The sequence below is a fragment of the Eucyclogobius newberryi genome, unplaced genomic scaffold, assembly GCF_026437365.1.
Source record: "Eucyclogobius newberryi isolate DKJ021-1_F unplaced genomic scaffold, fEucNew1.0.hap1 SCAF_20, whole genome shotgun sequence".
Classification (NCBI taxonomy): domain Eukaryota; kingdom Metazoa; phylum Chordata; class Actinopteri; order Gobiiformes; family Gobiidae; genus Eucyclogobius; species Eucyclogobius newberryi.
The window spans coordinates 27,838,935-27,852,568 of record NW_027315835.1 but is presented as its reverse complement, the minus strand read 5'-3'; the positions used below and the strand labels follow the sequence as shown (position 1 = coordinate 27,852,568).

Here is a 13,634-nt window from a genome sequence, read left to right as displayed (position 1 = left end):
TGCTACTGCTACTGCTACTACTGCTACTGCTACTGCTACTGCTACTACTGCTGCTGCTACTACTACTGCTACTGCTACTGCTACTGCTACTGCTACTACTGCAACTCACATTCTACTGAAGAGTATAACAATTATGCCAATCAAACTTGATTACCATCCATGTGCACCAGCCTTGAGGACCATCCATGTGCACCAGCCTTGAGGACCATCCATGTGCACCAGCCTTGAGGACCATCCTTGAGGACCATCCATGTGCACCAGCCTTGAGGACCATCCATGTGCACCATACTTGAGGACCATCCATGTGAACCATCCTTGAGGACCATCCATGTGCACCAGCCTTGAGGACCATCCATGTGCACCAGCCTTGAGGACCATCCATGTGAACCATCCTTGAGGACCATCCATGTGCACCAGCCTTGAGGACCTTCCATGTGCACCAGCCTTGAGGACCATCCATGTGCACCAGCCTTGAGGACCATCCATGTGCACCAGCCTTGAGGACCATCCTTGTGGACTGTATAATTTTGTTTTATACAGGGAGTATAGTCTTATTAGCTCCAGGTTCAATATAAGCAAAAAGGTTGTTTTAACAAGTTTTCAATCAGCGTTGAACCCGTCCGGCCCTTGACTGGACACCCCAGCTCTAGTATGTGACCAGCTTTAATGTAACACCAAACATCCAGATCAAATTGCTTCTAATATTTACAAAGTCATAAGTTCCTTTGACCCAAACAGTCAACATTATTGATTAAACCAATAATGTTGACATCCCCTTTAAAGTCTGAGGCCTCTCACACTCCACTCACAGCCAGAAGAAGAAACCTGCTGGTTACTATGGCAGCTCTGAGCTCCCAGTTCACACTCGCCCATGTGGGACTCCATCATCCACAGATGCTAATGCTAATCCAAGCTATAGGGTAGAAGGGGTCAGTCAGCCCTACGATCCCGGTGCCACTTTCCTCCAATCGTGAAAGGCACCGATGTTCCCCGGGCTGAATATCCACAAGAATCCCCCGTGTGTTCCAGTCCCGCTGTATCCAGACGCTCTTATTGGCCACGCCTCCCGGGGGTCGACCACACAAATGACGGAGCCGGACCGACGCCGCTCCAATCTTGATCCAGAGAGACAGAGGGCCAGGTCTTTATTAGAGCATTCGTTTTATAGAGTAATTACAGTGGCTTTGGCCCCCACAGGACACGGGGAGGCTCCTGGCATGTCGTGGATGGGGGATAGAGACAGTAGGTCCCACACGTACATACGAGGGTCAAAAACAGACTTATTTTTAAGTCTGTCCTGACTAAATAGCAGCTTGAGAGATAAAGAGAAGGGTTCACATTAAGCACCTTTCAGAGGCTCCAGAGGCCTCTGAAAGGTGTGAGATCAGGAGCAAACACACTTTGACTTCATTCAAACGGTAGAAGTGGAAATGATACTCAAAACAACTTGATCTATAGGAGTCTAAATGGACAAGGGCTCGTGTGTGTGTGTGAGGAGAGACGAAGACGGGACCACACAAAGCATGTCCAGACTACGGCCTCGGGGCCAATGCGGCCCTCAGCTCATAGCTTGTTGGCCTCTGGCTTCCCGCTATGTTTGTCCCAATTACAACTTTTTACCGGAAAATTGGAAATATTCAAGCATTTTTATGTTATACCAACTTAAAGGTGGAGTGGATGATTTTTTTCAGCAAATTTTTTATCATATTTCCTCGTGGCGTGGATAAATCATTTGTCCTGCCACGTGAATGAACACATGACACACACATGACATACACGCTGTAAACACACACGCTGTAAACACACGCTGTAAACACACACGCTGTAAACACACGCTGTAAACACACGCTGTAAACACACGCTGTAAAGACACGCTGTAAACACACACGCTGTAAACACACGCTGTAAACACACGCTGTAAAGACACGCTGTAAACACACACGCTGTAAACACACACGCTGTAAACACACGCTGTAAACACACGCTGTAAAGACACGCTGTAAACACACACGCTGTAAACACACACGCTGTAAACACACGCTGTAAACACACATGCTGTAAACACACACGCTGTAAACACACGCTGTAAACACACACGCTGTAAACACACACGCTGTAAACACACGCTGTAAACACACACGCTGTAAACACACGCTGTAAACACACACGCTGTAAACACACACGCTGTAAACACACGCTGTAAACACACACGCTGTAAACACACACGCTGTAAACACACACGCTGTAAACACACACGCTGTAAACACACGCTGTAAACACACACGCTGTAAACACACGCTGTAAACACACGCTGTAAACACATGCTGTAAGCACACACACTGTAAACACACGCTGTAAACACACACGCTGTAAACACACGCTGTAAACACACGCTGTAAACACACGCTGTAAACACACACGCTGTAAACACACGCTGTAAACACACGCTGTAAACACACACGCTGTAAACACACACGCTGTAAACACACGCTGTAAACACACGCTGTAAACACACACGCTGTAAACACACGCTGTAAGCACACACACTGTAAACACACGCTGTAAACACACGCTGTAAACACACACGCTGTAAACACACACACTGTAAACACACGCTGTAAACACACACGCTGTAAACACACGCTGTAAACACACGCTGTAAACACACGCTGTAAACACACACGCTGTAAACACACGCTGTAAACACACACGCTGTAAACACACACGCTGTAAACACACGCTGTAAACACACACGACACACACGCTGTAAACACATGCTGTAAGCACATGCTGTAAACACACACGCTGTAAACACACACGCTGTAAACACACACATGACACACACGCTGTAAACACACGCTGTAAACACACACTGTAAACACACACACGCTGTAAACACACACGCTGTAAACACACACGCTGTAAACACACACGCTGTAAACACACACGCTGTAAACACACACGCTGTAAACACACACGCTGTAAACACACACGCTGTAAACACACGCTGTAAACACACACTGTAAACACACACACGCTGTAAACACACACGCTGTAAACACACACGCTGTAAACACACACGCTGTAAACACACACGCTGTAAACACACACGCTGTAAACACACACGCTGTAAACACACACGCTGTAAACACACACTGTAAACACACACGCTGTAAACACACACGCTGTAAACACACGCTGTAAACACACGCTGTAAACACACGCTGTAAACACACACGCTGTAAACACACACGCTGTAAACACACACGCTGTAAACACACACTGTAAACACGCTGTAAACACACGCTGTAAACACACACGCTGTAAACACACACGCTGTAAACACACACGCTGTAAACACACACTGTAAACACGCTGTAAACACACACTGTAAACACACGCTGTGAACACACACTGTAAACACACACATGACACACACTGTAAACACACACATGACACACACTGTAAACACACACGCTGTAAACACACACGTGACACACACTGTAAACACACACATGACACACGCTGTAAACACACACTGTAAACACACACGTGACACACACTGTAAACACACACGCTGTAAACACACACTGTAAACACACACATGACACACACTGTAAACACACACGCTGTAAACACACACTGTAAACACCAATGATCGGGGGCCCCTCCGCTACTGGCCTGGACTGGAATATGGCCCTCGGAGGGAAATAATTGCCCCTGATGTAGATGCATGAAATGATATAGAATTTCCCTGGGGGAAGATTCCTCAAACCCTGATATCTGGACACTTCATATTAGAAACATGGTCATGAGAACAGCAGACATTTGATCACCTCCTGGACCGGTCACTTTGTTGACCATTAGCATAGTTAGCACGGGCTAATAATGACCCTTCTGTCGTCCCTGGTGACAGTAACACAAGCTCCATTGTGACTCACGGTCTGGTCTTGGCGGCTCACCTCTCCAGGGCTCCAGGCGTGTCTCCGGGCGTGTCTCCAGGCGTGTCTCCGGGCCCCGGGCGTCTCTCCGGGCCCCGGGCGTCTCTCCGGGCCCCGGTCCTCTTCACCGGAGCGAGCCCATCACCAGCGTCTCGGAGTTGAAGTCGTACTGGTTGCTGGAGGAGGCAGACTTGGCGCAGGAGTAAAGGCTGGACGGCCTCTGCTTGAAGGAGGAAGTGTACCTGTGATACAAGTACAGTATGTATAAGTACATCATATGTATATCATAAGTACATCATAAGTACACCATGAGTACATCATAAGTACATCATAAGTACATCATGAGTACATCATGAGTACATCATAAGTACATCATAAGTACATCATGAGTACATCATAAGTACATCATGAGTACATCATGAGTACATCATGAGTACATCATAAGTACATCATAAGTACATCATATGTATATCATAAGTACATCATATGTATATCATAAGTACATCATATGTATATAATATGTATATCATAAGTATATCATAAGTATATCATAAGTAAGATAAGATATTCCTTTGTTGTACAACATGAGTACATCATGAGTACATTGTATGTACATCATAAGTACATCATAAGTACATCATAAGTACACCATGAGTACATCATAAGTACATCATAAGTACATCATAAGTATATCATAAGTACATCATAAGTACATCATAAGTACACCATGAGTACACCATAAGTACATCATAAGTACATCATGAGTACATCATAAGTACATCATGAGTACATCATAAGTACATCATAAGTACACCATGAGTACATCCTAAGTACATCATAAGTACATCATGAGTACATAAGTACATCATAAGTATATCATAAGTACATCATGAGTACATCATAAGTACATCATAAGTATATCATAAGTACATCATAAGTACATCATAAGTACACCATGAGTACATCATAAGTACATCATAAGTACATCATGAGTACATCATAAGTACATCATGAGTACACCATGAGTACATCATGAGTACATCATGAGTACATCATAAGTACACCATGAGTACATCATAAGTACATCATAAGTACATCATAAGTATATCATAAGTACATCATGAGTACATCATGAGTACATCATAAGTACATCATGAGTACACCATGAGTACATCATGAGTACATCATGAGTACATCATAAGTACACCATGAGTACATCATAAGTACATCATAAGTACATCATGAGTACATCATGAGTACATCATGAGTACATCATAAGTACATCATAAGTACATCATAAGTACATCATAAGTACATCATAAGTACATCATAAGTACATCATGAGTACATCATGAGTACATCATAAGTACATCATGAGTACATCATAAGTACATCATGAGTACATCATGAGTACATCATGAGTACATCATGAGTACATCATGAGTACATCATGAGTACATCATGAGTACATCATAAGTACATCATAAGTACATCATGAGTACACCATGAGTACATCATGAGTACATCATGAGTACATCATGAGTACATCATGAGTACATCATGAGTACATCATAAGTACATCATAAGTACATCATGAGTACATCATGAGTACATCATAAGTACATCATAAGTACATCATAAGTACATCATAAGTACACCATGAGTACATCATGAGTACATCATGAGTACATCATGAGTACATCATGAGTACATCATGAGTACATCATAAGTACATCATGAGTACATCATGAGTACATCATAAGTACATCATAAGTACATCATAAGTACATCATAAGTACATCATAAGTACATCATGAGTACATCATGAGTACATCATGAGTACATCATAAGTACATCATAAGTACATCATGAGTACATCATGAGTACATCATGAGTACATCATGAGTACATCATAAGTACATCATAAGTACATCATGAGTACATCATGAGTACATCATGAGTACATCATGAGTACATCATGAGTACATCATAAGTACATCATAAGTACATCATGAGTACATCATGAGTACATCATGAGTACATCATGAGTACATCATGAGTACATCATGAGTACATCATGAGTACATCATAAGTACATCATAAGTACACCATGAGTACATCATGAGTACATCATGAGTACATCATGAGTACATCATGAGTACATCATGAGTACATCATAAGTACATCATGAGTACATCATGAGTACATCATAAGTACATCATAAGTACATCATAAGTACATCATAAGTACATCATAAGTACATCATAAGTAAGCTGTGACCAAAACCTCCCAAAGTTCCAGTATTTATGATTATTTGTTTATGAAGCAGGAACTTATTCTCATTTGATTTGTTTTTTAGAAGAAAAATATGTGAAAAACAAAAACAAACCCAGATCATTTCGCCGGCTCAAGCTGCAATAATAAAACCAAATAAAAATAATAAAATTAAATGTATGAATTAAATACGGTAATGTAGCCATGAAAGAACAGGTGAATACATTTTATAAAATAAAATAAAATAGTTAAAAAATCAATCGAACTCTATTTTTCAAGTTCTACAATTTGGATGCTGCCATATGTTTTATTACTTATTAAACAATTATTTAATTTGAAGTAATGTATGTATTAAAGGCCTGTGGAACGTTTCTGTTGCTTGTCTCCAAGGAGATGTTCTCGCTTTGCCTGGAACGTTCCGCTGTGAGTCACGATGAAGCGTCACTGTAAAGAGGCGGGGCTTAGCAGCTCCGCAGACACAGCTGTTTTCTATTTTATATTCCATTTCTTTTTTTAACGGCCAAAAACACAAGAGAATAAAAGTGTTCACGGGGTGGATGTCCCAGCAGCCCCTGTGTGCAGGGCCCGTGATAAAATGTCAATATATGAGTATATTTCTGTGATGTATTTTATCTGCATAATAGTGATATTTTATCTGCATCATTAGTCTAAGAGAAGAACGGGTGTGTGACAAACTGCATTTGTTTGTGAAGGTATCATAAAGATGGGCCAAAGAATGTTGCCCCGGGGGGGGGGAGTTGCACCCCCCTTGCAGGCTTTATCTCTACGGAAAAATACCAAGTGCCTTGATGTGAGGCTGACCAATGAGAAATGTGACCCGCCTATTCCAGAATATCTAATAAAACCAACCAGCATGGGAAAAAACAGGGTGAGACGCGGGGGTGAGACGCAGGAGGGTCAGCCAGGCTCCTTACAACGGCCTGGCTGACACAGTCCCCGCGTTTTCTCCCATGCATGCCACACAAATGTCTGATGTTTCTGTGTCGTTTCATATTCTAAGTTGAATTGTGTTCTCGATGTGTTACGGAATAGCATTGGTGTATGTCTAATTCCATGACAGTGCAGGGCCCCGTGTGTGCAGGGCCCCGTGTGTGCAGGGCCCCGTGTGCAGGGCTCCATGTGTGCAGGGCCCCGTGTGCAGGGCCCCGTGTGTGCAGGGCTCCGTGTCTGCAGGGCCCCGTGTGTGCAGGGCCCCGTGTGTGCAGGGCCCCGTGTGTGCAGGGCCCCGTGTGTGCAGGAGGGCCCCGTGTCTGCAGGGCCCCGTGTGTGCAGGGCCCCGTGTGTGCAGGGCCCCGTGTCTGCAGGGCCCCGTGTGTGCAGGGCCCCGTGTGTGCAGGGCCCCGTGTGTGCAGGAGGGCCCCGTGTCTGCAGGGCCCCGTGTGTGCAGGGCCCCGTGTGTGCAGGGCCCCGTGTGTGCAGGGCCCCGTGTCTGCAGGAGGTCACGCTGTGCTCGACGGCGCCATCTTATGACACGCATGGGAATTACACATTTAACATAAGTCTCCTCTTCCCACAGCCACAATCCAGAACAAGTTACTAATCTAAATCTGATGTTCATGGACCTGTTTCCATCGTCCAGCCGTTTTTACACATTCAAATAAAGATGAGAGAGACCAGTTTAATGCCTTAATGTGGGACATTCCAGGCTCGCACTGACATGACGATGAGGACGAGCAGGTTGTGCACTTAACGACGGCTGAGCGCGCCAAGTGCTGATCGTCCACGAGAGGCCCTTGACTTTGAAAATGACCCGATCAGCATCACACTGCTCCCCGGGCCCCGAGTCAGGCCGGGCCAGGACCTCAATCAGGAGCGTGAAGGGGACAGAGGGATGGCTCAGCAGCACGCTCGTTAGTCTTTACACAATCATGACGCCAGGACCAGAGACACACGCGACACAGGGGCCAAACAGTGTTTATGCCAGGGGCCCTTCCAGTCCTGAACCAGCTGCATTACCACAGCTACGCCTCGCAGAGCTTTAGACAGTGTTATTTGAATTTACTCAATATTCTACTACATGTACATACTATATATTGCAGTTACACATGTAATGAACACGTACTTTATATTCTAATTAAAGGTAGTAAAATTCCGCAAGCATTTTCCCATCAAATGATGCTCCTCCCGTCTGTATTACATAATTACATATACATTAAACTGAATTAGCTTTATTAGACAAACTAAATGATGTTTTTTTTCTTCTATAATGTTACATTCTTATGTTAGATTTTAAGAGGAAACTTAATCTGACACAAAAGTCACTGTCAGGTTCTGTTTCTGATAAATCATAAGCGGAGCTATTTTCAAGGGCGATTTTCTTTATCAATGTAAGATTCTATAGAAGGAGCGCCACGGCGATTCGCACCTGCACACGACCATGATTCAGCTCAACTCAACAAGAAACGAACAGGAGCTAATGACATCACAAGGAGAAATTCACTCTCAAACGATGTTTTAAACGGCAACAATGTTGCATTTTGGCTGATTTGAGAACTTTTATGGTTTTTATGATTGGATTCGAGTCATTACTGCACAATGCAGATGAAACGACACACTACACACACTAACGACACACTACACACACTAACGACACACTACACACACTAACGACACACTTCACTAACGACACACTTCACTAACGACATACTTCACACAGAGTGGACGTGATTATTTTCAGATTATTATTCTTTTGTATTATTTGGGGATGTTTATAATGTTACTTCCTGGTTGGACATGAGCAGCAGGCGTGACATAGGTCGAGGTAATTCCCAATGTTGCCTAGTAACCAGACTGTAAACAAACGCCCAAATCCAGACAAATGACACAACAGATATGACAAATATGAATGATAACTGATAACACCTTTATCGTATTAAATCCTCTCCTGAAGACCTTCTATGACTCTGTGGTGGCATCAGCTCCTGTAGGTGTGGTCTGCTGGAGCAGCAGCATCACAGAGAGGGAGAGGAAGAGGCTGGACAGAGTCATCAAGAAATCCAGCTCCGTCCTGGGCTGTGCTCTGGACTCGGTGCAGGAGGTGGGGGACAGGAGGGTCCTGGCTGGATTCACATCTATGCTGGACCATGAGTCTCACCCCCTGCAGGACACTCTGTCCCCTGCAGGACACTCTCTCCGCTCTGGAGAGCAGCTTCAGTGAGAGACTGATCCACCCTCGCTGTGTGAAGGAAAGGTTTCGCAGGTCTTTCCTTCTGCTGCTGTCAGACTTTATAACAAAAACTGTTAGTCCTGAACACTCGCAATACTGACCTAACCTAATACTGATGTGCAATTCTGTCATATGTGCAATTACTGTGAAATCCATGTGCAATCCATGTGCCGTCGTGACACATATTCATGTGCAATTACTGCCGTGATCACATGCAATGGTATTTATGTATTTATTTATTTGTCTATGTGAGTTTTTGTTTATAGGAGATATTCTACTGAAAGTGTTTTTCAAACTTCCTATAAGTGATCTGTTCTTTTCTTCTGGATCTACCTCTGTATCTTCCTGCGTTGCAACAATGAAATTTCCCCATGTGGGACAACAAAGGATTATCTTATCTTAAATGTATGTAATGTGTCCATTGCCTGTACAATGTTCCGTCCCTCATTGATGACATCACAGAGAGATGCCGCTTTCTGTCAATTTCAACTTTTATTTTTCAAAATGTACTCCCAAACTGCCACCTGACTATGAAAAATGAAAAGCACAGGTTTCTATCCCACCAAACATGGTAATAACATGGTAATAACATGGTATTAACGTGGTAATAACATGGTATTAACATGGTAATAACATGGTAACATGGTATCAACATGGCATTAACATGGTAATAACATGGTAATAACATGGTAATAACATGGTATTAACATGGTAATAACATGGTAATAACAGAAGGACCCGTCAGACGCCCTTTAAAGTCACACCGGGTTCTCACCTGTAGAAGCTGCGGTGCCTGTTCTTGAGGTACTCCCGGTAGTTCTTGGTCAGGAGCGTGTAGAGGAACGGGTTGATGCAGGAGTTGGAGTAGGTCAGACACGCCACCAGATAGTTGATGCACGTGTGCGTCTGAGAGGGGAGACTCAGCGGTTTGGCGTGATACAGCGGGAGCAGCTGCCAGATCCAGAAGGGCAGAAAACAAGCCCAGAACACGAGCACGATGGTGAAGATCATCATCAAAACTTTCTGCTTGGGCGAGCGCTTGCCTCCCTGACTGATGGCCGCGTTCCTCTGCGACTCCAAGTACGTCCGCGCCAGTTTCACGTACAAGTACCCGATGACGAGCCCCGGGGCCATGATGCTCGTGCCGAAAAGTACAGTTAAGTAAACTTTGTAGGCCAGCGGGGACCAGGTCGCCGCGCACATCCGCTTCACGCCGCTGCCGCCCGGCGCCTTCTGCGTGGTCTGCGTCACCATCACCATCATCGGCGCGGTCAGCACCACGGACAGCACCCACACGCCCCACGCCAGCGCTTTACGGTAACTTTTGGAGCGCCGCACCGTGTCCAGCGGCTTGGTCACGGCCAGGTAGCGCTCCGTGCACATGACGGTCAGCGTGAAGATGCTCGCGTGCATGGTCAGCAGGTCCAGGCTGAGCAGGATGCGGCAGCCCACGTCCCCGAAGTACCAGTCCTTCAGAAAATACGTGGACACGACGAAGGGGATGGTGGACAGGTACAGCAGGTCCGCCAGCGCCAGGTTGATGATGGAGATGTACATCGACGTCGCGAAGCGGATCGAGTGGCACATGACGACGAGAGTGTAGATGTTCCCGGAGACGCCGATCACGTAAACCAGGGACAGAAGAGTCCCGAAAGTGGACGTGATGACGAGCTCGTGGTCCACGGCGGAGCCCACGCGAGGCGGGTCCACGGTTCTGTTGCTCATCTTGTGGCGTTTGTCGCGCGTAAATCCCGCGGCGGCGCTGGAGGAGAAGTTGGTGTCGAGGCGCGGCGGTGGTGCGGTGTGCGCGCGGCTTCTGGCGCGCGGCTGCCGCTGATTCTCCGCGTACCTGACGTCACTGCCTCGTAGGGTCGTATGGGATATGTGCGTGTGGCGGGTGGAGACGGCTGGATGCCCCGCTGGACACGCGCTCCGTGCGGCGTCAGAAGTGAACGGAGCAGGTTTTACGCAGGAAGCCAACGGCGCACGAACTATACTTTATTCAATTTACCTTTAATTATAATGCAGAACGCAGAATATGTCCTCAACATGGGCTTGTGTCAATTTAACCCAGTGCTTCTCAATTATTTTCTGATAAGAAGAAAACACTTGGCGCCCCCCTGCGCTCTGCCGCGACTAAAACGGTGAGCGTATAAACTCCGCACCCCCGATATGTTAGCAAAGCAAAGTGTGTGTTTTATTGATGTGTAATGTATTTGGTTTCATGCTGTCGCTGCAACATTAAAGACACAGAAGACACGGTGGTCTTTCCTCGTCTCCACCTCAGTCACAGTGAAGACAAGTGCTACTTACACTTTAGCTAGCTTTTGGGTGACTTTTGTTTGTTTCGTTATTAGGGATGTCAAAATATTCATTTTAGTCACGATTATCATGAGGAGAAATATCAAGATTTTTCGATTATTCACAATTATCAGAAAAAGTAAGGAAACATTTAGATTGTATTTTTTTCTAATAACAACTAACTTCCCCACTCTTTAATACAGCGTATTAATTTGAAAATAAAATGGCCACAAATGAATTAAATAATGTAAATGTATGCTTATTGGCCTCTCATTGTAGCTCTTTTAAGCATTATATCATTTATTAGCGAGATCAGCTTGGGGGAGGGGCTTTGCAACTTTGAGAAAGTCACTTTCCTTTGGCTCACGCCAGAAAGAAACAGATTTGTGAAGAATAAAAAAGCATTTACAGGTAAGATTACGCTCTGGAACTACCTGTCTCCTCTTCTCTCCTCCTTTGAGCTTGTGCGTTCCGTGGCTCCACTTTGGGCTCGCACTGAGCTGCTTTGCGCTCCAGCGGCGTCAGTGGTGGGGCCCTTTGCTTTGCCTAAAATTAAAAATGCATTAAAAAAACTACTCACGCTGACTGACCTCCGTGTGTAACAAACCGGTCGTTCAGCGCGTTAATTCAGTCTTGTTGACTCGCTCTGGTGGCGCGTCCAAGGCGTCCGACCCTCAAACGTGTTGTGTCCGACGTCGCGCCGCAAAAACACGCGTCCAAATACGTAGACTTTGAATGTAAACTGGACGCTTTGACGCTGCGGAGTGAATGGCCCATTAGAAAATTCAATTCAGGAAGCCGGACAGACTTGGCAGACCCAAGCGCATTGTGAGGGTCTGTTGGGAACGTCTTGCGGAGCCCTCTGTCAGCAGGGTCTGACTGACTGGAGACATTTAGTTCAAGTGGAGCATGTTCTTGACCTCCATTGTCAGTGTGGCTGCTCGTAGCGCTAGTTGCAAAGTCTTAGGGACCTGTCGCGGTGACAGCCCCAGGAGAAACCCGGGAGAAAGGGATCCGGCAGGCAGAAGGAGTCCTATCAGGCCTGTTTGGCTTGTGGAACTTCTGAGTCCGCTGATGGGGATCGGCGGACCAAGTGCTTATCAAAAGAAATACAATGATGAAGTGCATTCAATCATTAACATCTTTCAGAAAGAAACGATCCGGATCCCACCCGGTAGCAGGGAGTAGCACTTGTTTACAAGATAAAACAGGTGAAATCAAAAAGGTACGGCGGTTGAGCTGGACGGTTCACCTATAAACAAATATATTATTTTAAATGCTCACTACAGCCCATCACAGGAAACACACCACTTTGAGGCCACGCCATACCAGGACTTTAAACTAGGCTTGGAATGACCCATAGCTTCAGAGGACCACCGGACACACACACCCGGTCCACAGTGAAGACACACCCAGCTGCACGATGAGGCGCTCCCCGAGCAGAATGCTTAATTTTATTTTGGTGCCCAATACATCATTGTTTAGCACCTTTAAAGACAATAAATTAATACAATAATCTGAACTATGTTTGTGGTGTCACTTCTTGTCAAGAAAAATATTGGCCATAACCAAGGCAAGACGGCCCAATGATGTTTTTCACGACCAATAAAGTACAGGAAGAAGGGGTCATCATATTTGTTATATTGTAGATGCTAGTGACATAGATAGTTGCATTAATGTGGACGCTTGAAGCAATGACACAAGAAGCATTTTACACCGGATCAGCTCAAATCAGGTTTTCAGGAGACATGAGCAGCGTAGATCCAAACCTTTCCTCATTTGATGTATTTCTCTTTTTGCTTTTAACATCATAACCATATTCATAATCACACTTTAACTTTAAATTGTCACAAAATGAATTTAACATTTTAGACCTTAGACTCTGTGAAGTTAGTTTTTTTGCCATGAACTAAAAGGATGCACTAAAGTTG

General features: G+C 45.0%; 1 protein-coding gene across 1 annotated transcript; it reads right to left on the bottom strand.

Moving 5' to 3' along the window:
- Nucleotides 1-4,048: 4,048 nt before the first annotated feature.
- On the bottom strand, nt 4,049-11,179 carry LOC140368968 (urotensin-2 receptor). The gene is made up of 2 exons (XM_072456150.1): nt 10,178-11,179; nt 4,049-4,183 (listed from the first exon to the last, which is right to left on the bottom strand). The coding sequence occupies exons 1-2, from the start codon at nt 11,125-11,127 to the stop codon at nt 4,066-4,068; spliced, it is 1,068 nt and encodes a 355-aa protein (XP_072312251.1). The 5' UTR covers nt 11,128-11,179; the 3' UTR covers nt 4,049-4,065.
- Nucleotides 11,180-13,634: the final 2,455 nt, after the last annotated feature.

What these genes read in the sequence shown, in the direction of transcription:
- LOC140368968 (XM_072456150.1), bottom strand. Translation starts at nt 11,127, where the DNA reads ATGAGCAACAGAACCGTGGACCCGCCTCGCGTGGGCTCCGCCGTGGAC. An exon ending in AGGCACCGCAGCTTCTACAG is followed by an intron (nt 4,184 to 10,177) that starts GTGAGAACCCGG and finishes CTTGTATCACAG; the next exon opens with GTACACTTCCTCCTTCAAGC.